The sequence below is a fragment of the Asparagus officinalis genome, chromosome 9, assembly GCF_001876935.1.
Source record: "Asparagus officinalis chromosome 9, Aspof.V1, whole genome shotgun sequence".
NCBI classification, from domain to species: Eukaryota; Viridiplantae; Streptophyta; class Magnoliopsida; order Asparagales; family Asparagaceae; genus Asparagus; species Asparagus officinalis.
In genome coordinates this window covers 2,902,050-2,926,536 of record NC_033802.1, presented here as the reverse complement: position 1 = coordinate 2,926,536, position 24,487 = coordinate 2,902,050, and the positions used below count along the sequence as shown (strand labels likewise).

The following is a 24,487-nucleotide window of genomic DNA, read 5'->3' as shown; positions in this document are numbered from 1 at the left end:
TACGGCGTCGACTTGCGCGCCCAGCTGTCTTAGTCACCTAGGCGCGGCCGCCTAAGCGTTTCTGGGCTTTTTTCTTCTTTATTTATAAGGGGTGGTCGATGAGTTTTGCTGCACCGGTCGGAGGGAGGTAGTGAAGGTTGTTCATTTTGAGGTTAATGGAGTTTTGTGTAGGACGTGTAGGCTTGACACGACACATAAAATCACAATTCAAAGCCTACAGGTGCAATCCAACGTAAGCCAGACGATGCTCTCCTCTAAACGCTCGTAAAATCTAGATTGACCAGTCCTAAATAGCCGTACTAGGCGCTAGGCGTAGTTAGGCGGCCTTACGGTACCGTCTAGGCCTAGCCCGCTACGCCTAGTCGGACTAGGCCAGAGGTTTATTTTTTAAACAGTGGTCGTGCATCTTCTCTTCCTCTCTCCCTACCCCATTCCCACCTGGCATCTCTCTCTCCTCACTTCAATCTCCGCCCTCTTTTCCCCCACCCCCATCCCTCCCCAGCAGACCCCTCCCACTTCCCCTCGCCACCTGCCAACTCCAAATTGCACGCTCAGCCCGTCCTTCACTTCCCTCCAACTTAAAAATGCCATCTCCTCTCTCACCAACCCCGCCGTCACATCTTCACCAAATGCACCACCTCCTTCACCCGTAGCTCCGCCCCCAGATCTACCGCCACCAACCCGAGCCCGACGACCGCCTGCACTGTCGTTGTCTCCTCCATCGCCCGCCAAACCTCTGCCCCCCGACGCACGGATCGGCCAAGCGTCCGACCGGCCCACACTCTCCCCTCGCCACGCGACGAAAGCCCCTTAGCACACCGTTCGAACCCAAAGCTCTCACCGCCTGTCCGCCCATCTCTGCTCAGAGCCTATCCGCTCCCGCCCTCGGAGCTCAAGCCAGAGCATCTCGAGCTCCGCCCTGCCAGCCGAGCCCCTCGACCGCTTCACCAGCCACACTCACGCCGCACGAGCTCCATCACCGCTTTGTTATCACCACGCCAGCAGAGCGGCGTCGATTGGGCGTTAGAGCGTGGCGAACGGAAGTGGGAGGGGATCTGTGGGAGGGATGGGCGGTATTCGCGAAAAGGGGGAGGTGAGTGAGGAGAGAGAGAAATGGCTAGGTGGGATGGGGTAGGGAGACGAGCGTGAGAGAGATGCACTTTAGTGAGTTCCCGATGCACTTTTCAACAACAATTTCTTCGCTAGCAAAGATCGACAAAAAAGGTGTTTGATTTGCAATGATTTCTCCTGAACGTCGATTTTGCAATTAATATTAAAAAAAAGTTGTTTTTAAAAAATGTCCCTTTTTTATTTTCTTAAAATCGCACCATTTTTTTATTATCAAAACCGGACCTGTTTTTGCCACGTCAGCCTAATCACCCTCCTAAATAGTGCCCCGGAGAGATTGCCAATCCGACTATCTTCAGGACATAAAATTTTAGGAGGTTTAGGCTTCTTAATGAGTTAACACCCTCCTAAATAGTCGGGGTTTGTAAGATAGCTCGGGTTAAACCCCGACTGTTTTAGTGAGGTGTGATTTTAGGCTGACGTGCTGTAAAAACGCGTTCAGTCTTTTGCGTAAATAAAAATAGGTCATTTTAAAATAAAAAAAAATGAAATGGGGCCTGTTTTGAAAAATTGTTCTTTTAAAAAACATTCACGGACCATTATTGTATAACCATTGTTTTATTCTGTTCTAGCTTTTCAAGCTGTCTGGATATGTTGAAAGTTTTTAGATTTGCCGCAGAAATAGAGAGGAAATAAAATCATGTTTGGGTAAAGAAAAAAAATTCTGATCTTTTTATCATTAACGCTATAATATCGTGCATGCTGATATCTTTCCAGACGTAAGAAGCATACCAAACTTCATTAAGAAATTAACGGTTGCATGCATGATTGTGTATGAGGGTCTTTTTTAATTTTTAGATGAGTAGTTTCTTGTAAGAGAGCGCATATATTTGTTATTTACCCATTTGTATGCTAAGGATTTTTCATAATATAAAGGTGTTATTTCTTCCTCTTTGCTACAGTATATTAGCGTGTTCAAAAAACTGATTTTGGATGCTTATAATGTTACGGAGCCCGCTATAGATGCGCCTAGGAGATCCATTGTATAAAAACGAGTGGGAGATAATGAAGGTAAAAATTCTGACGTTTTATGCTTTCCTATTATGTAGTATGTACTTAATGTCGTACCATCTCATATTGTTGCCGTCTATACAGGTTTTCTTAACCAGAAAGCATTACAGAAATAGACGAGCAAATGATCAGAGTTTGATGCTTATTATTGAAGAAATCTACTGTTAATGGCTGCGAAATGCTAAATCCATAACAAGGGCTAAAGTGTTGGTAATGAAATTTGTTACTGCCTCATTTGGTCATTTTTATGTGGAACAAAGACACAGCGTTTTTACAAACTTTGGCTATATACTTTGGCATATCACTACACAAAATCTATTCTAAAGCGATTTGAATCCTTATTCTTAGACAAATAGTTTTAGGTGTTCCAACTGAAAACAACACAAACTCTAATTGCGAATGCAGGATGCCACAATGCATGAGTGCCTACTTTGAAAGTGCAAACACGATTCTGCGGGTGCTTTCACCCACGAAGCATTGTTCTAATAATAGATATGATATTACTATATTGTACACCTGTAATATTATAATAGAGGCAACCAAGGAGAGGAAAATGAACGAAGGAAAAGCGAGTGTTAGTGAAAATTGGACTGCAGCGAGTTCCCTCAAAGTTTTCAGTTGATTTACTTTATCCCATGGTAACACAACTTGAATGTCAGCTTGATTTTTCAAAACTAATCATTCTCTAACCTACTAGGGATAAAAGCTATATAATACCAAGTAATGCATCGGAGCTTCACTTTCAATAAGATCTTTACGTGAACATGATTAGTGAATTTAAACAGAATACAAGTCCAAGAAAGCAACAAGTAAAGTTCTAATCGTGTAATAATTGGGAAATGATTTTCCAACAATATTTTGAATAATCGCTATTATGCTCTTTGCAAAATATCCAAGGACTTTTTCGTCTTTTCATTAATCCCCAAAATCTACCCAATTTTAGATAAAACGAACACTCGCTCTCACTGAACCCCTAAACCCTTCCCCGTCAAAATGAGAGCCCTCCTCCATCTCTTCTCCGCTCCTCCTCCGATCCCCTCCCCCAAAACCCTAACCCTAAAAAACCCTAACCCTAGCCTCACCTCCCCCTCAGCCTCCCTCCGCCTCCGCCGCCGCGCTCAGCACCTCCGCCGCCTTCGTCCCCAACGCCGACGATGCGCGGACGACTGCGGCGGCGGCGACGGACTACGAGATTGGGAGGAAGAAGAAGAGGCCGAGGAGCTCGACAACAAGAAGGACTACGACGTCGAGTACGACGCCTCCTTCGGCCACTTCTCTCCCGCCGCCGCCGCTGCCGCCGCTCGGCCGACGACATCGAGATGGTCGACAGCAAGAGCTTCGTATCGATCCAGGAGTGGGACGAGGAGACGGTGGTGGATTATAGGATTAATGAGGACGAGTTTCACAAGATCAGCTTGCTTCACTGTGATTTCTTCATTCGGAAGCCGCCGGATCCGGACAGTAATGTCTATGATTTTAGGGAGGTGAGTCTGGTTGAAAATATTGAATCTTTTTTATGATTGTTTGGAGGATGAAGGTTAATGATTTTTGTTGTGGTGTTTTTGTCGAATAGATGTACGTGACGCCGCCGGATATGGATGTGTACTCGATTCCTAAGGTTTTAGCTCCCATGCCGCAAAAGGTAAAGATCTTTGCAGTTTACTGTGATTACGGGAAATCTCTCTTTTTTAAAAAAATTTATCCATATCATGTTTTTCAAGGGATTTACCCATATAATATTTTTAAAAAGAACAATTTTTCAAAACAGCCCCATTTCATTTTTTATGGACAAAATTTTAAAAACAACCTTTTTTAAATATTAATTGGCAAAATCGACCGTTCAAGAAAATAATTGGCAAAATCGACCCTTTTGGGTCGCTTTTGCTACGAAGATACTTTGTTGAAGTGCACGGGACTACTAGTGCCGTGCACAATGTTACATTAAACGCTGGGCGCTTCTAGGCGTCGGACTTGGCGCCCAGCGCTTAGTCACCTAGGCGGGCGCCTAAGCGGTTTCTGGGCATTTTTTTTCTTTCTTTATTTAAGTGGTGGTCGATGAGGTTTTGCTGACGGTCGGAGGAGGTAGTGAAGGTGTTCATATTTGAAGGTTAATGGAGTTTTGGAGGACGTGTAGGCTACGACACATAAAATCACAATCAAGGCCTACAAGGTGCAATCCACGTAAGCAGACGATGCTCCTCTAAACGCTCGTAAAATCTAGATGACCAGCCTAAATACCGTCTAGGCGCTAGGCGCTAGTTAGGCGGCTTAGGTACCGTCTAGGCCTAGGCGTACGCCTAAGCGGACTAGGCAGAGGTTTTTTAAAACAGTGGTCGTGCATCTCTCTCCTCTCTCCCTACCCCCATCCCACCTGGCCATCTCTCTCTCCTCACTCATCTCCCCCTCTTTCCCCACCCCCATCCCTCCCCAGCAGACCCCTCCCACTTCCCCTCCCACCTCCAACTCCAAATTGACGCAGCCGTCCTTCACTTCCCTCAACTCAAGAAATCCATCTCCCTCTCTCACCAACCCGCCAGACCACCTTCACCAAGCACCACCTCCTTCACCCGTAGCTCCGCCCCAGATCTACGCCACCAACCCGAGCCCGACGACCGCCTGCACTGTCGTTGTCTCCTCCATGCGCCGCCAAACTCTGCCCCGACGCGGCGTGCCAAAGCTCCGACCGCACTCTCCCCTCGCCACGCGACGAAGCCCAGCACCGTCGAACCCAAGCTCTCACCGCCGTCCGCCCCTCTTGCCTCAAGCCTCCTCCGTCTCCTCCGTCGAGCTCAACCAGAGCATCTCGAGCTCCGCCCTCCAGCCGAGCCCCTCCGACCGCGTCACCAGCCCACACTCAGCCGCCACCCGAGCTCCATCACCGCTGTTGTTATCACCACGCCAGCAGAGGCGGCGTCGATTTGGGGTTAGAGGTGGGAAGGGAAGTGGGAGGGGTCTGCTGGGGAGGGATGGGGGTAGGGAAAGAGGGGGAGGTGAGTGAGGAGAGAGAGAGATGGCTAGGTGGGATGGGGGTAGGGAGAGAGGAGAGAGATGCACTAGTAGTCCCGTGCACTTTAACAAAATTTCTTCGTAGCAAAATCGACAAAAAAGGGTTGATTTTGCCAATTATTTTCTTGAACGGTCGATTTTGCCAATTAATATTAAAAAAAAGTTGTTTTTAAAAATGTCCTTTTTTATTTTTAAAATCGACCCATTTTTTTATTTATCAAAACCGACCTGTTTTTTGCCACGTCAGCCTAATCACCCTCCTAAATAGTCGGAGTTGCCAATCCCGACTATTTAGGACATAAAATTTTAGGGTTTAAGGCTTCTAATTGAGGTTTAACACCCTCCTAAATAGTCGGGGTTGTAAATAGTCGGGGTTGACAACCCCGACTGTTTAGGAGGGTGATTAGGCTGACGTGGTAAAAAACGGGTCGGTTTTGGTAAATAAAAAAAATAGGTCGATTTTAAAAATAAAAAAAATGAAATGGGGCTGTTTTGAAAAATTGTTCTTTTAAAAAACATTCACGGGACCATTAATTGTATAACATTGTTTTATTCTTCTAGCTTCAAGCTTCTGGATATTTGAAAGTTGATTTGGAGAAAAGAGAGGAAATAAAATCATGTTTGGGTAAAGAAAAAAATTCTGATCTTTTTATCATTAACCTATAATATCTGCATGCTGATATCTTTCCAGACGTAAGAAGAACCAAACTTCATTAAGAAATAACGGTTGCATTGATGATTGTGTATGAGGGTCTTTTTTTAATTTTTTTAGATGAGTAGTTTCTTGTAAGAAGAGGATATTTTGTTATTTACCATTTTGTATGTAAGGATTTTTCATAATATAAAAGGTGTTATTTCTTCCTCTTGTACAGTATATTAGGTGTTCAAAAACTGATTTTGGATGCTATAATGTTACGGAGCCGCCTATAGATGCGCCTAGAGATCCATTGTATAAAACTGAGAGGGAGATAATGAAGGTAAATTCTGACGTTTTATGCTTTCCTATATGTATGTATGTACTTAATGTCGTACCCATCTCATATTGTTTGCCGTCTATTACAGGTTTTCTTAACAAAGCATTACAGAAATAGACGAGCAAATGATTCAGAGTTTGTGCTTGATTTTGAAGAAATCTATGTTATTGACTCGAAATCTAAATCCATAACAAGGGCTAAAGTTTTGGTAAGAAATTTGTTACTGCCTTCATTGTCATTTTTATGTAGGAACAAAGACACATGCGTTTTACAACTTTGGCTATATATTTGGCCATATCACTACACAAATCTATTCTAAGGATTTTGAATCCTTACTTCCTTAGACAATAGTTTTAGGTGTTCCAACTGAAACAACACAAACTCTAATTGGAATGCAGGAGTTCCACAAGCATGAGTCCTACTTTGAAGTGCAAACACATTCTGGGGTGCTTTCACCAGAAGCATTTTTCTAATAATAGGATATGATATTACTATATTGTACACTGTAATATATAATAGAGGAACCAAAGAGAGGTTTTCTAATAATAGGATATGATATTACTATATTGTACACTGTAATATATAATAGAGGAACCAAAGAGAGGAAAATTGAACAGAAAGGAAAAGCGAGTGCTTAGGAAAATTGGAATGCAGGAGTTCCTCAAGTTTCAGTTTGTTTACTTTATCCCAGAGAACACAACTTGAATGTCAGGTGTATTCCCTACATTTTGTATTGTTCATATAACAGTAAGATGTATAGTTTGGATCATTTTACGTAGAAAGATCTCCAGCTGAACACTGATGCACATGGAATGGACTTCTGCAACACATGAAAAGATTTACAACTTTGGACTTTGTTTGAAAAAAATGGAATTAATAGGGGAATGAGTATTTGAATTTTGAAACGTAGAGATTTAAAGCAAAAAATTTGAAAACTGGTGTTCCTGTCAAACCTTATGTCTTGAAACAATATGCGCGCACGCACGCACATATACATATGTATATACAGACGTGAAAAATTATTGACCACGATTTAAGCTGGTAAAATGATCCAAACTATGCAACTTGATGCTATATGAAACTCTAATGGCCAAAATATCGCTGACGAAATTGTGGAAGTTCAAATTCAATTATCATGTAACTTGTAACTTAAAAGGTAAGCTGAATGCGTAAGGCTTATGCCAGTGCGGGACTGGGGGGACCAATATATGCAGCCTTACCTATATGCATAACGAAATCGCTACTTCTGATTAACGTTCTCTCCAGAGATCATGATATGGAAAATTTTAACATTGTGCTCAGGCTCATTTAAGATCTGAAATAGTTGCATAGCAAATATCATTAGCACTTCTTTTTATCTTAAATCCGCTCCGTGAAGCTTCTCATATCTCTTTTTAGATAAAGTAACGCAGCTTTTCGATGAGAGTACTTAATGGCTCATTTAAAAATCTGCTTTGGCATTGATAGGTGACGGTTCCTGGAGGAAGAACTAGGGATAGGAGGAATGATCTGTTAATCATTCGAGATGGTGGAAATTCCTTCAAGATTATTGACAAGGTTACCCGCTTTTCCTCGGTGTAAATTACTAAATTTGTTTAGGGAAAAATGCTTCCAGCCCCCAAAAGCCAAGTGAACGTGTTTCCCACCCCCAAGACTTGGTCAATAGGTGTTTTACCCCTAAAAATAAAAATTTTGTTCTCTGAGCCCCCAAAACACAAAACCCAAGACATTAAAACATGTGAAGACCATAATACCATTCTCTCTCTCTTTCTTTTTTTATTAAAATATGATGATGATTATTTTATTATTTCTCTCTCTCTCTCTCTCTCTCTTTATCATGATGTACCAAGAGGATCTTTAGATAGGTAACCCTAACAATTAAACCCGTAACCTTAACAATTAAACTCGTAACCTTAACAATTAAACTCGTAACCTTAACAACAAATCCGTAACCTACACAATAAATCAACAACCTTAACAACAAACCCTTAACCTTAACAACCAACCCGTAACCTTAACAATCAACCCGTAACTTTAACAACCTCCCAATACAAACAACCAAAATAATAAAAAACGAAAATAATAAAATAATCATCATCAATCATTTCAACTATCCTCTTGGTACATCATGATAAAGAGAGAGAAAAAAAAATAATAAAATAATCCTCCATCATATTTTAATAAAAAAAGAAAGAGAGAGAGAAGGGTATTATGGTCTTCACATGTTTTAATGTCTTGGGTTTTGTGTTTTGGGGGCTCAGAGAACAAAATTTAACAATCAACCCGTAACTTTAACAACCTCCCAATACAAACAACCAAAATAATAAAAAACGAAAATAATAAAATAATCCTCATCAATCATTTCAACTATCCTCTTGGTACATCATGATAAAGAGAGAGAGAAAACAAAAATAATAAAATAATCCCCATCATATTTTAATAAAAAAAGAAAGAGAGAGAGAGGATTCACAACCTTAACAACAAACCCTTAACCTTAACAACCAACCCGTAACCTTAACAATCAAATCCACAACCTTAACAACAAATCCACAACCTTAACAACAAACCCTTAACCTTAACAACCAACCCGTAACCTTAACAATCAACCCGTAACTTTAACAACCTCCCAATACAAACAACCAAAATAATAAAATACGAAAATAATAAAATAATCCTCATCAATCATTTCAACTATCCTCTTGGTACATCATGATAAAGAGAGAGAGAAAACAAAAATAATAAAATAATCCCCATCATATTTTAATAAAAAAAGAAAGAGAGAGAGAGAGGATTCATAACCTTAACAACAAACCCTTAACCTTAACAACCAACCCGTAACCTTAACAATCAACCCGTAACTTTAACAACCTCCCAATACAAACAACCAAAATAATAAAAAACGAAAATAATAAAATAATCATCATCAATCATTTCAACTATCCTCTTGGTACATCATGATAAAGAGAGAGAAAAAAAAATAATAAAATAATCCTCCATCATATTTTAATAAAAAAAGAAAGAGAGAGAGAAGGGTATTATGGTCTTCACATGTTTTAATGTCTTGGGTTTTGTGTTTTGGGGGCTCAGAGAACAGATTCTTTATTTTTAGGGGTAAAACACCCATTGACCAAGTCCTGGGAGTGGGAAGCATGTTCACTTGGCTTTTGGGGGCTGGAAGCATTTTTCCCATTTGTTTATTGTAAATCTGCTAACCCCTGTAACTGGATTTAGGCACAAAGGGATGATCCAACTACTGTAATCGAGAGAGAGGAGTGGGTCAAGACTAGGCAGGACATGGAGAAGCATTTAAGCAAGCTTCGAGATTTCAGTGTCTCAAATTGGTTCTAATAGGCTAATAAATTCATTGCGTACGCGTTAAAAGAAATATTTTAGACCATACAGGAAGCAATGATTCCTCGTTCGTACGATTCGATATGTTTAATTATTTGTATATTAGCGCAGGGGGTGAAATTCTCCCTGCTGTAGTTGGCGAGGCGGGCTTTACAGTTTGGTGTAAATCGTTTCTAAACGGCTCAAGGTTTTTGGCAAATTTTTGTACGCATCCAAAATCTGTTTTCTCAAATACTTGGGTTCCCTCACTTTTACTGATATCCCTTAAATTAAATCACGTTGAGGTCATGCGCATTTTGCCATCCGATTTTCTCGCAAGCATCTAATAAAAAAAATTACCTAATTGCACGTTTGGTAAATTTATAATGGCAAAAAGTCGTATGGGGCAGGGGAAAAAAAGAGTACCAAGCTGATAAAAGATGTATTACCAAAAAGAGTACCAAGCTGATAAAAGATGTATTACCAAAAAGAGTATCAATTTAGTAATTTAACCCTCACAGAACGCTAAAGGCTCTCTTAATCTTATTACTGAATTCTTGTACTGAGCAATGAAAAGAGAGGAACAAAATGAAAAAGGTGGTCAGGGGGCATGCACCCATAAAAACTGGAGGGTCGAGAATGACTTGAAAACTAAAAAAATCATTTTATTTTCAGCATGTGTAACCATTTAATTTACTATACATGGTAATACAAGATGATGACAATGATAATGTTAGTTATTAGTGTACACGGTTCGATCTCATATTTCCTCATTTTGTGTACACCCTGAACTTTGGATGAAAACAGCATTATGCTACAGACTGGCGAGGTAAAACGGCAGGCTTCATCCTTCGAGTATCACGAAAGGTCGACAAAAACTGTAGCCTGCCCGCCCCGCATAAAAAAATAAACAGTTTGATTAATCTCGGTTCAGACTCTGACTTGCATGTTCTCCTGCATCTGACCTATTAATAGCAGAGGTCCAGGAAGAGCCACGCCATCGGATATTCTCAAATAGTGGCATCAGGTGGAATTGACCGCCTGTGTTGTTGCAGCTATAGCAGGGCTGAGTTCAGCAGCATCTTCGGCGGCAGATCTCAGTATCTCATGTTTTTTCCTTGCACTTTCCTTTCTTCGGTTGGCTTCAAGGACAATTAGGAGAGCTGTGATGTCCGCTGCGACTCACCCCGCCTACTCTGCTGCTTGGGCCTACAGTTTGTGGTCTGACCTGCAAATGGAGAATCCCATATAAAGATGGGGTTTCAAGCCTTACACCTCGCCTCACCAGCCGATTTTGCGCGCGTAATCTAAGCTTCCTCTTCTTAAAGTCTATGTTCTTGAGTTATGCTCTTTCTTTCTGTGAATAGAATGGTTTAGACATGTTTTAGGCCCACCCCCCCCCCCACCCCCCCCACCCCCAACACACACACACACACACAAAAACCAAAGAAAACCACCACCAACAAAAAAAAACCCACAGAAAAGAAAAAGAAAACAATTGAATTAAAGAGAGCTTATTTACAACAAATACTGACTGACATGTTTTAGACAACTTTGTCGTTATCTACTTAGTATATCTGCTGCATTTCTCTCTTCTCTCCTACTTGCAAGAATAAAGGGTAATTTAGAACTTTAACCCATCACATTAATGCCATTTATGACAATTTCCAATATTTCACGGGTGGTGAGATTGTCTCTTTATTTTACTTCTTGTACTTCTTGCTTCATTAAACACATGCAAAAAGCATACACTACTAACATATAGAGGAAATCAGAAAGGTAACCACAATTTCCCAATTAACTTGCAGTAATTGAATTGGTGCGGTACGCTAAACTTTTTAAGGTTTTTTCATTGGACGGTAGTTTAAATAAGCATTCTTGAGGATGCATACCTTGGAAAGTTTTTCCCGAGCTTCGTGAGATAAGTTTGTCATTGAATGGTAATCCAAGTCCTCAGGAAGCGGTTTGTGATGCTGATTGACAATCTAAATATAAAAAAATGAATTAGCAGTCAGTAATCCTGAAATTCAGCACAAATGCACACATATATGTATGTATAATGTGGGGATATTGCTGTCATCTCATTTAGAATTGCCACTGAAAGAATTGGAGAAAAAAATTAAAAAGCACAAAATGTACAGTAATAGATCCATTTGGAAAAGACTGCATGTGCATTTATTTAGAATTTTAGACTCTTCTGGTGCATACATACTGAAACGTTGATCAGCAGCGTCTACTGAACCCTTATTTACGTCATGATAAGTTTACACCAAAATCAACTAATGCTAAAACAGCATAGTTCTCGGTGTGTGCATTTAGACCATCATGATGCATGCACATCTCATGTGCAGTTTTAAATATTTTTTGCGTGATATTGTGAAACAAATAGAAAAAACACCCATAATGTCAGACATCATGTTTGTTATAATGTCAACACAAAAGCAAACATGCCTAAATAAGAAAGGTCTAATGATCAATCAGGCGTCGCCTAACCTGTTGAAGTTGGCTCTGCTGCCGTAGAATGAAGCCCTCATACTTGATATCAATCTCTACACATTCTTTCTCAATCTTGGACAGAAGCTTGTTTCCATATCCATGCTTGTCAAGAACTTCATATTGGATATGTGGTTTCTTAAGAAGACTTTCTAGCGTACAAGAGTATTTGACCGGTTGTCGAGATAGAAGAGTAACCTCAGCAGCCAATTCTCCTCCATCTATATAGTCAATGTAGTAACATCCATCAGGAATATGTAATTACAAAGTGAAACATAAGCAATTTTAGAAGTTGTCAGATGGCCCTCGAAAAAAAAAACTAAATATGCTTCTATCCACAAAGTAGGGAGTCAAAAACGAAAGGACAATAGGATGCAAGCTTAAATAATTCATTGAAGTACTTTGTTTTTAAATGACAGAACAGTAACCTGACACACGCACAGTCTTCAAGCGTCTTTTTTCCTCCAAAATACGGGCTTGCTTAGATTCATACAGCTCCCAACGTCTATCATCTATTAGACCAATCTCCCTCGCGAAAGGAGTTAAACGGCTATCCGCATTGTCAGCACGTAAAAGCAACCGGTGTTCTGAGCGGCTAAGGAAACAAGAGGCCATATGAGAACAGAAAATGTATGCATTGAAACAGTAGGGACAATGAAGCACAAACTCAAACTTGTACAAGATTCATGATCACAGACTCAACCTTGTAAAAGATTCTTGTCAACTAAGATATGGGTCAACCATTTTACACATTGTTTTTGCATTAATTAAAAGATACCTTGTCAACATACGGTATGGCTCACGGAGATCTTTCGTAACAAGATCATCAATCAAAGTCCCTATATAGCTGCTTTCTCTCTCAAGAACGATAACAGATTTACCATGTGAATGTCTAGCAGCATTAATTCCAGATAAAAGACCCTTTAAAACAAGTAACAGAAAATAAGTGCCAGCTGGAAACTAAAGAAGAACAATAACTTATTATACAAAGCATCAGCATGGAGATTCATGTGTTGTATATACTTAATTGAATTACTGAAATGGTGCATTAATGGTAGAAAAAAATCACCAAAATTTTATACAAGCAAGCATAAAAATGGAAGAAGTAAAACCTGAGCAGCAGCTTCTTCATAGCCTGTTGTTCCATTAATCTGACCTGAGAAAAACAATCCTTCAAATTTTTTTGTCATCAGAGACCTAGAACACTGATAGGCTGGCAAGTAGTCATATTCCACTGCATAAGCTGGTCTTAGCATCAGGCAGTTTTCGAGGCCAGGCAAAGTTCTCAAAAGTGCTAACTGCAACCTCTCAGGTAAGCCTGTCGAAAATCCCTAATTACACGAAAAGAAACTTTCAAGTATCACAAGAAGATTGCACTAAACATTAAAAGAAATCTGAAGTACACCAACCAGAAACTAGCAAAATGTATTAACTAACTCGTACAAAAATAAGTTTGTAATTGCAAGTTCACAACAACAATTTAGTCCTCAATTTACACAAGGTAACTGGTAATACACTATATTTTGCTTTCTATGTAGAAAAACAATAATGAGCAAATAACTAATGTCCGAGGCACAATTTAGTTATCTTAAGAGCATAAATGTATAAAACTGGTAGCAACAAGAATAGTAGTAGACCATTCCTTAGTATAGAACTCCATACTACTATAACTAAGGAAAAAAGAAATACCTGCACATATAGCTCAGGGACATTCCGACCCTCAGGTTCAAGAAAAATCTGATGGGAATCTTTATCTGCAAATCTCACTATCTAAAAGAAAAGGGAAAAAGTTAAATCTGCTTAAGCAATTAATGTTTTAATACCAAAAACATATTTAGAAATTATGTGACAAAAGATGTAGCTCTTTCCTGAGGTATAACTATCTTCTCCAGCCTTTGTTAAATAGCTAATTTAACATAAACCAAAGGTAAAAAACGAACAATTTTTTCAAGAGGTGTATTATTTGATAATAACAAAATCAATACTCATATTAGATTATTTTACTTGTAATATTGGAAAGGAAAATTACGGAACTGTCAACAGAGAAGCCAAATAAAAATTACAGTTTGTAAATGCTTGATGTCAATTTATCATTCAGGTACTTCACTCCAAGATTTGAGCGTAAGATTGTTCAGGTAGCAAGGTTTCCATCATTGAATTACAAATGCAGTCAAATGGAACCATTGAAGAAGTTCTGCAACATCGCTATAGGTATTTTGTATTTTGCATGACAATATTCCAAGAAGCAAACTGCAGTATGTACCTTGTCTTCAATAGCAGGGCAGTATCTTGGCCCTTTCGCTTCCACCCAACCACCATATGTTGGTGTTTCATGCAAGTTGTCTCTGATAATCTGGTGTGTTTCTTTTGTTGTGCGTGTCAAGTAGCAACACATTTGCTCCCTTTCTATGTGGAAATCAGGATCAAAGCTAAACCAATTTACCTGTTCAAAACAGCTGGAAATCAATTCAAAAAAATAATAAATAGAAAAAATCATGGTCTGCCCTCAATGAGAAGAAGAAACCTTTGGTACTTAAATACTATTCTCTTACTAAACCTTTGATATTTACTGCCAAATCCCTTGATACCTTATTAAACTATTCTCAAGGTGAAAGTGAAGTAGTAGGTGTGGAAAAAAAATCAACATGGTTCAAAAGTGTGCTACTGAATTGTGGGTAGCTACCAGTGTGCATGCATGTTTTGGTAGTGTATAGCAGGCTAAGATTCATGGATACGGGTACCAGTATGGGTAGGGGACATGGGCCATTACCAATTTTATAAAAGGTAGGGTACAGGGAGATGGCTAAAACGCATGGGCTGAAATCACTGTTCTGACCAGATAAACAAATGGCGCTTCCAAACCGGTAGTTATGAACTGAATATATGTTGAAATGAACCCGGCCCTTACCAAGAAACGCCTGCTGAGCGTTTTAAATTAAAAAATGTATTGTATAATTGAGTACACGTTGGAATAAGTGTATGGCTATATGCAACACAGTGTGTTGAAGAAGTATTGGGTATGGATATTGGTACGGGTATGGGTGCAAGATGTGTTCGGGTACGGGTACAGCTTCATGATAGAAGTACCCACACAACATTGATCCTTGGTCAAAGGTAATAACTCGAAATATTTAAAAATGCATGACCTAATAGGAACTAGTCTCCTAAGCTAATGTGAGGTCAATTACCAACTCATCTCCATGCTGTGGTTCCAAACCAGAAAAATCAACAGTACGGAAGTCAACACGTGCAGGAGTGCCAGTCTTCAACCGATCAGTTTCGAACCCCATGTTCTGCAAGCTTTCAGTCAGTCCATGTGAAGCTGACTCTCCAGCTCGTCCTGCAGGCATTGAAGTTCTACCAACCCAAATTTTACCACTCATAAAAGTTCCAGTGGTCAGTACAACAGATGAAGCATAGAAATCCATGCCGAAAAATGTACGAACACCTTCCACATTGTCATTCTTGCCTATCATAATCTCAGTGACCATAGCCTCTCTAATAAAAAGATTAGGGGTGCTGCAATAAAATAATTAGAATCAGTTGGACTGCAGAAAATGTCTAAGTACTCAGTTAATATTTGCTGAAAAGATAGGATTATTTGAGGACTATATTATAGTCTTATAATCAGTAGATGCAGTACATAGGAGAGAAGGAACCAATTTATAGTGGATATTAGGGAAAGGCAACAATACTAGAAAATAAAATTATCATTAACATATCATCGTAGCAACATAGGCATTTTTTCATTAAACAAGAAATAAAAGAATGCATCTAGCTTCGCTGAACTGTCTGTCCAATCGTCGGTTTAAACAGTGGTCACTGTTGCCCATTCCATCCATTCTTTTCCATGGAAATAAATCAATTTTGGATAATTACAAAGTTGACATCATTATCCATAAAATCGACAACCAAGCAAGAAACTTTCTGGAAAGTCTGATTACTTTCCAGTCCTTTTGGCTAGCAACAATTTCCCAAGTCTCTAACACCTCTGCATGGTTAATATCGCAGGCTATAGCTGAAGATTAAAGCATACATGTCTTGGCATCAGGAAGCAAAGAACAGTTGGTTTTTCAGTGGCTTAACATTCTAAGACAACTATCCTTAACTTTTCTAACAAAGGGATTATTCATCCGATTCAATAGTTTTGCATTAACTCAATTCAAATATAGGGACAAACATGCTTCACCTAGAAGTAGACCACATCCTACATTCAGCAGCGCATATTATAGTTTGGCATCAAAAATTAATATGCATTTTATTTTCAAGCAATTGTTATTGCATTCTATACCGCCTAGGTAGGAAAATGCCACCTGCCTACTATAAAAAATACATGAGACCAGCAAACTAAATAAATAGTTTTGCTGCAAGTGAACAAACCTCTCAATAACTTTTTTCATTTCCATTGCATATTCTCTCTTATCGGTCTGAGCACGCAATGCACGGACAGCAGGCCCTTTTGAAAGGTTTAAAACACGCTTCTGTAAGTAACACCTGCAATAACATGGAAAAAGAAAAACTCAGGATTGTCAAAACGAAGAATGTCCAATCAAAATGACACAGGCAGAAGTTAAGATTTTCAAAGCAAAACAGCAGATGATGACTCACAACTAGTAATGCCCTTGTATTTAGACTGTGAGAACAATTACCCACTTCCCCTATTGGATGGAGGGTAGAGAGTGGGAGGGGAAGAGAAATCTAATTTTAACCTTGTTTGGGAGTTCCATTTAGGCAGGTAGAGGAGGGGAAATTTTGAGCCAAAATCTTACACCCCAAATTGGGGTGTAATGAAGGGGCTAAGTCATCTCCCAAACACACTTTAAAAGTTGGCCTATAATAGGTACTACTATTTAGTACCAGATCAATTGCTTATTACTAGGTACCCCTAAAGAGGGAATAGGCTAATTAATCAGGCTATCATAAATGGACTAGGTACCCCTAAAGAGGGAATAGGCTAATTAATCAGGCTATCATAAATGGATATGCTTGGTTTTAAGGCAAATGAAGATGAAGATATTGGCGATACTATGAATGGCTAATCTAGACACTCTAATAGCCTCCCATCCCATCCTGCATATCCTAATCTCTCCCAAACTTCATTCACTACTGGTACCAGGTTCACGTCTATTAGATAATATATATAGAAATAGAGTAAAAGGAGCTACATGCATAAACATGTCTGGAACTTCTTACCTGAAAGTTAAAACAGCGGATAGGCTCTTGCTGCAACCTAGATACTATAGGTGGATTTCTTATTTTACCCAAAAAGAAGACAACAAGTTACAAATTCTAAAACATTTTGTGGTATGTGTCCGTGCAGTATCTTGTACCGATATCTACCCTAGCATTTAATTTTTATGGATGTTTTAACATTCTTAGATTTCTTCCTACATTCTGGACAACCATCATTATGATCTGCATTGCATCGGTAAGCAGATATCAGCATTGGTTGAAGTACCATTAAGACCACACACCTGAGTCTTCTATACCTAAATTAAACATTGCACAAGTGTCAGGACTTCAACATCGAACATTTACAACATGGTTAACACATGCGAGTACATCACACTACAAACCCTACAAATTAACCAATCATCGGATAATTGCACCTAAGAATAAACATGCAAATATCAGTTTCATACTTATCAGCCATTTTCCCTATCTCCCCACCGAGCGCATCAACTTCATGAACCAGCTGAGACTTCGCCGGACCACCAACTGCCGGGTTACAAGGCTGTGTACATCATCAAACAATTTTTTTAAAAAAAATTGTTGCTTTCGTATCACAAAGTGCTAAAGGAGCTAAATTTGGGAGTAAATCTAATTAGAAATTGAACCTGCCATGCAATCCGATCGAGGTTGAGAGTGAGAAGCAAGGTCCTGGCGCCAAGACGAGCAGAAGCGAGAGCAGCTTCGCAGCCAGCGTCCAGCGTGGCCGCCACCGACGACGATGACGTCGTAACTCTCTCCGTCGGCGACGCCATCCTTGACATCTTGCGGCTTCGAAATCGAAGAAAAGACGCGGGTTTTAGGAGTTCGACGAGGGTTAGGGGTTGAAAAGAGGCGCCTTTGATTTAGGGCAAACGATGCCGAGATCGAGCGCGGGAATAGAGCGACGAAGGAGAGGCGACGACAGAGGAGGCGGCGGGGGAGAGAGAGAGATTGGACTCAAGCGGAGCAGCATGGCTACAGTTTGCCTTGAGACAGTTGGGTGCAGATAAAATGGATCTTTGTTTCTAAGATACCCCAAACGTTTATCCTCATTTAATTTAAGGCCCCTCACTTCCCAAATAAAAAAAGAGCATTCTTGAAGGCCCATTATCCTACAACTACAATGAATCCTTTTTAAACTGTTTCTACGATACGATGATTTAAAAAAAATCCTCCGCCTAGTCTGCTAGATGTATCTTAAGCCTAGGCTTTTCATTTAGGTTGTGCGCCTAAGGGAGAATGACCTACTTATGTAGATAACACTCTTTAGGCTTTCTTTAGGCTTTGCTCGTGATTTCATTCAGTGTAGCCTCCACACCCTCTGGCCTCCTTCAAAATCTAGATATGAACATCTCTTCTACATTCTCTGATCTTCAGCAAAACCTCATACGCCACTATTTAAACAAAGAAAGAAATCTGCCTAGACTCTAGTCCAAATACCTAAGCTTTCTATAACGTTGATATTTACTATCAAGTATTATAATTAAAAAATAAAAAAATAGAAAAGATGCCTAGACCGGCTAGTGCTTTTAAGTAACCTTGTTATGCTATACTAAAGGGCTGTTTGTTTGCGATTTGGGTAGGGGGAAAGCCTGCCAAAAGTGCAGCTTTGAGGCGATTTGGGTGGAAAGTCTGTCAAAAGTTACACTTTTGGCAGGGTTTTGACAAGCTTTTCAGCCATTTCCCCCTAAAAAAACCTCTTTCCAAACAGCCCCTAAATGCATTGGTTGCAATAATCGGAGTGTCAGTAGCCATATTTGGGTATAGGTTGCTATATTTGTGCCTAAGAATTGGGTTTGAAAATAGCTCAGCATGAGTACTTCGAATTTAAGAATGATTTTAAAAGTGTCTTGTGTTTAAAAAATAAATCAAGATAGAGCAATCTTACATTTATAACCAAATTAACCTTTTAAAATATTGCTCTAATTTGGTAAACAAATTTTATAAAGTTCCAACATTTTTTATAAATTCAAGAAAATACATTCGTACCCAAGTTGAGTCATTTCCTAAGACAGACATTTGCATCTCAAAAGTCATAGCTAATTTCTCTCCGGCTTATACATAAAATTTGAATCAATGATGAGATGCAATACACTAAATAAAAGAAGAATATCTGTATCTCTGATAACTGTAGCAGATTACAACCATCACAAGCAGGGGGGAATAATTATTTCACTGGAAATGTTTATTTCACTACGCAGCATACTAACAATGAACAATATGATCTGTATCTCGAAGTAATCATAATTAAGGCATTTGATGAAACAACATAATTATTTTCAGCATACAAATGAGCATTAATTTCTTTTTTTTTTCCCTGAATCACCAACATTTGCTCATGAGAAGAATTTGTAAGTACTTGCGCTTTTGATTATCGACCTCAGTCCTCCAATTGGCGCCAAGACCGTCAACAGAACTCCCACAATGATGCAGAACTGAAGAACAAAATTATAAGAGATAAATCTTTTTTTTTTCTTGAAAACATTTCAGAAACTGTAAAAGCAAAAAAATTGCCATAGAAATTTAATTCTTACCCAATTTATGAGCCAAGATAAGCTAAACTTTTGGGGTTTTTTAATAGCAAGCCACATTATGCATGGGAGCTGTCAAAACAATTTACATAGTTCAAAATTTCATCTTGTTGTCAGGGACCATCAAATACTGCAAAGTTGAGTAGATTTTGACTTACATAATATGTAGTTGGCGCGAACGCAAATCCACCGAAAAACCCAAGGAGTCCCCCAAAGAAAGGGATGCATATTCCGATAATTATCGTAAATGCTATTCAAAACATACCAAAAATGAATTCAATTAAAAGAAAAATAGCATGCATATAATTATCAGAGGAAAAGATCATTACCAACATAAGCACTCCTCGCAAGCAAACGAAGAGTAAGTCCCGGTGGTAGCCTGAATTTCTTAACAAGAACTGTTTCTATCATATCGAACACTGGCATAGCATAAATCTGTAGAAAAAGTTAGTACAAATATTTTTCTTTTTCATTTTTATTCAGTATATGCACTCAGTTCTTCTTTTTAATTACCTGATAACTTCCAATGACATGAACAACAACCATCATATTAGCCACGGCAATAATCCACCTCGGCTTCTCCAGCGTAATAAGAATATTATCTTCGACGGAATTACCAAAAGCCCAGTATCCAACCAAGGCAACAGGAAAATAGCAAATGGCAACGACGATATAAGCGACTACAACACCCTTCCACATTGGTTTTTTTGAGGGGTTTTCAGGTGAAGATGGAATTGTTGCTTGGATCTCAAGAACAACGTTGTGGCCAGCGTAGGCGAAGGCGACGTCCCCCAATGCGCTTAGAAATCCGAAGGTTGTTCCTGATGCTGTTGATTCTTTGTAGCCGTAGTCTACGTTTGGTTGTTGCCCTTTGTGAACAGAAGCCGCCCAGGCGATGGTCGAGTAACTGGCAAAGAATTTTCAGGTTTGCGTATGATATCAGAATGCTAAATTAATTTTGCATAATCTATACTTATCAGAACAGTTTCATATACCTATTAATGAAAATTAAGTTACTGAGAATAATTTGTTCTAGTTCATGTAATATACATTATACTTTCTGGTAGAAAGTTTATATTTATGTGAATATATGAAAGAATAGCAAACAGATGCTCAATTCAGAAAACAGGCTTATAACAGCTAGTTATTTCGATTAATCTAATTTCTTAATGATAAATATAAGAATGGTAAGCGAACTGTATGTAACGTAGTTACCAAGTCCCACATGCTCATTGAAAACTAAATTACAGATAACAATGTTCTCTAAATGTTTGTGGATTGAAAACTATACTTTGTGAATATATGAAAAACAATAGAACTCATTTTCGCAATTGAAACCTGAGAGACATGACAGCAGCAGCAAGAGACACCCCAGAAATCGAATTAAAGTTAGGAAGTTGCGATAACACAAAATGGCACGATCCAAATATCACGATGAAAAAAGAGAGCTTGATCGATTTGCAATCTGGACAGACCACATCATGGAATTTCTTGAGAGATTTCCCTCCAGTGACCATATAGACAATATTTACTCCCACTTCAACGACGAGCTGTTGAGGGACAACGATCCAAAGGCCGAGCTTATCTCCAAATGCATATTGACCGAGCTCATGGTATCGATCAAATCGCTTTCCAGGTACCATTTCGTGCATTTCGACCATTTGCCATAGAGTGTAGAGGGTTATGATCCATGAGAGGATAAGTACAGCGACACCAGGGCCCCTAAAAAATGAAATTTGTAGCTTGAAAGAATTAGATCAAAACATTAAATTGTTAGAGTTATTATATCTATATTGATCCTTATTACCATTATTTTGAATGGCATATTGATCATTGTGGTAGTTGAAAATGTACTCATATCAATAAATTTGAAGGGGGGAAAAGAAGAATTTGAGAAAATCTAAGGTTTACATAAGTGAGAGTGTATTTTATACCATCCAAGTTGTGCCAAAGCATAAGGCAAGCTGAGGACTCCTGCACCAACCATAGCAGTGACATTGTGAAATGCTGAATACCACCATTTTGCATCTCTTGATGATGTTATTGGCAGCCAATCATCAAGTTTCTTCTCAGCTTGGACCTATGTTTCATATAAGCCATTAATCCCATTAAGCATCAAAATCATCATCAAGCTTTAATACTAATACTCCATAACTTGAATTCAGAGCTAATTTAGATCTACATATTAGTACTTCATGTTATTGTATTTCATGTTAGAATTCCTCACCAACTTAGAGTGTTCTAAAATAATTTTCTAGAACTTCTTTCTAGTAACATCCTACGAAATATCTACCAAGACGTTTCTAGGAAGATACAAGTGTATGGCTAGTATTTATTCTTCTAGAAACTTCTTACTAATGTATGACTAGGATTGATTCTTCCACACAATTCCTAGCCATCTTAAGCAACTATAAAAATAGGGGTCTTGGGCTCTCATTTGTGTAATCAAGCAAGAAGTGAGCTTGAGAGCTTGAGTGTGTAGTGTAGGCTTGTGTGAGTGTCCACCAAAATAAGAGAGTTGTGTGAAAGTGAGGTGTTCTTGTAAGAGCAAGTGTTGTACTCTCTAGTATTCTATCAATAAAAGTTTCCTTTGTGTAGATAGTTGTATTCTCCAAAAACCAACATTTCAGGGTTTAATTTAAGGTTTGGATTCTCTTTACTGTAAAAAAGGTAGTGGAAAAACTGTTACTTTTAACGACAACCGGCTATTGTTTATTAAATGATTCATATCCCCGTATATTATGCTCATTCTAAATTTTCATTGAAGATTAATCACAGCTGTCAATAAAATAACATATTGTTGTGACTATAAACTATAGCTTCCCTTCACAACTATTTGGTAGAAGATAGAATCCAAATCTATCTTAAATGGAATGAACAAAGTATCCACATTTGTCAAAAATGGGAATTAAAAAAGCAGATTTGTATGTTCTGAACCTAATTGGTTAAGACTTCGGTATCCATATTTAGGAAAATTTTATATGTTTTGTTTAAGGGCTACGTACAGGGACACATAACTATAGACAATAACTCATAGTTGTTATCTATGTCACTCATAAAATATTATCCAAAAAAAGCCAAATTTGATTAAATTATTATATCTGCCGGCACATTGAAGTATCCGAAATGGGCTTCTTTCAAGGATCATCTCCTTGGCGTGACATTTTCGTACTGATTGCGTGACATTTGGTCTTTTATGTATACTTTTTCAATTTTAATAGAAAATAGCGAGGCAAAAAAAATAAAGAAAATTAATCATAATAAATAAGGAGATATAATAAATTCTCCAAAACACAGACAACAAAGAGCTTCATTTATCCTATGAACAAAAAAAATTTGTGTTCATTGTGAGAAAGTGATTGGAATTACTATAATAGCGAACTATTCAGGCTCCTTTCTTGTATTCTATTTTCTCAGAATTTTAATTATACAATTGATGGGTGCTAAAATTGGAAAGAAATTGAAATAATTTTATTTATTACATTTTTTTCATGATATAGGCATGAATTCAAAGAGCACATGGAATTTTAATTGGAGAAGGACAAAAAAAAAATGACAGAATTGAGATTTTGCTATCACAGTCAAATAAAAAAAATGTCTGCATCTTTTCATTTACATTTCTGTTTCCTGTGCAATATGGGAAAGCACTTTGAGCTTTTTACAACTGAATTTTTTTTTTTTTTTTACAAAATAATAACAATGAGTACAACTCTCAGCATATCAAAATCAGAAATAGTTTAGCTAGCCCTCCTTTCAATTTTCAGTTTTCTAAATAACCAAACAATAATAAAAAAAAAGTTAAGACACTACACGAGTACAAAAGGCAATTTACTCAGAAAAATATAGAAGCATAATTGTACTATTATCCAATCAACGTTTATAATACTATCGATCACAACCATCTATTGTTTTGTTAACGATATTATGATGAATTTAAAATCTAAGCATATTTTCATGTAGTACACTTATTTTCATTTTTCACTCGAGACTAATTATAATAGTACACTAAATAATAAGAAACTGTGATTAAAAGTAGTGTTTTCTCCTCTACACACCTTTTGATTGTCCAAGTTGAGCTCCTCTTGCGAGAGATTATTGCGGACTCCAATATCTTCACCTCCCATAGCTCAAAACTTTGAAAAAAAAAAACCAAAAACTTTGAAAAATGGCTATGTAGGAAATGCAATAGAAGGATTCTAGACGAACATAAATATAGGAGATATTATATTATTATATATGTTAGCGGATCAAAAGAGACAACAAGCATGGAAAGAAACGGTAGTAATAAATAAAAAAATTGCCGTCCGAAGATTCAAAGAATCAAAGCTCTTTGTGACGTTTGGGGGATTTCATTTGTATATGGAAAGTTCAGTAATTATTGCTTTCTTCAATTCATGGATATTTTTTTTTTGAATGTGGGTGCAAATTTAGTAACGCAACCAACTGGCATTTGGTAATTGCAAGGAATTGGCCATTTGTAGATTTTAGTGATACTAGAATAATGCACGTGCATTGCACGTGGATATTTTTTGTTCGATGAAGTATGTATAAATATTTTATAAATTATTTTATTACAATATTATAAAAAGAAGTAGGTTATACTTTTACGAGTAGTTATACTATTGTTAAAATTCACTTAATAGTTACTTAAATTAGCTTATTATTATGGTATTAAACAATTTATTTAAGAGTATAATTATTAAATAATAATATAATTATTAGTTTAAGTAGTACTATTGAAATAACTAAACTATTTATATTATTAAATATTAAATATTTACTCTACCTAAATATTTTTTTATA

The 24,487-nt window shown here is 38.0% G+C and overlaps 3 protein-coding genes across 3 annotated transcripts; 1 reads left to right on the top strand and 2 right to left on the bottom strand.

Annotated features, from left to right (window-relative positions):
* Nucleotides 3,133-9,702, top strand: LOC109824171. The gene is given in 7 exon segments (XM_020390703.1): nucleotides 3,133-3,442; nucleotides 3,445-3,623; nucleotides 3,713-3,781; nucleotides 6,018-6,122; nucleotides 6,208-6,327; nucleotides 7,587-7,676; nucleotides 9,351-9,702. Coding segments are annotated over 7 exon segments (990 nt in total). The 3' UTR covers nucleotides 9,468-9,702.
* On the bottom strand, nucleotides 10,090-17,975 carry LOC109823927 (tRNA uridine 5-carboxymethylaminomethyl modification enzyme MnmG). Its single transcript, XM_020390389.1, is given in 13 exon segments — nucleotides 10,090-10,628; nucleotides 10,630-10,677; nucleotides 11,342-11,434; nucleotides 11,943-12,163; nucleotides 12,371-12,537; nucleotides 12,721-12,863; nucleotides 13,055-13,273; nucleotides 13,632-13,712; nucleotides 14,206-14,385; nucleotides 15,131-15,461; nucleotides 16,323-16,436; nucleotides 17,585-17,676; nucleotides 17,780-17,975. Coding segments are annotated over 13 exon segments (2,001 nt in total). The 5' UTR covers nucleotides 17,936-17,975; the 3' UTR covers nucleotides 10,090-10,472.
* Nucleotides 19,253-24,052, bottom strand: LOC109824049 (lysine histidine transporter 2-like). The gene is made up of 8 exons (XM_020390572.1): nucleotides 23,740-24,052; nucleotides 21,619-21,764; nucleotides 21,023-21,406; nucleotides 20,198-20,591; nucleotides 20,014-20,119; nucleotides 19,843-19,934; nucleotides 19,688-19,756; nucleotides 19,253-19,588 (listed from the first exon to the last, which is right to left on the bottom strand). The coding sequence occupies exons 1-8, from the start codon at nucleotides 23,806-23,808 to the stop codon at nucleotides 19,490-19,492; spliced, it is 1,359 nt and encodes a 452-aa protein (XP_020246161.1). The 5' UTR covers nucleotides 23,809-24,052; the 3' UTR covers nucleotides 19,253-19,489.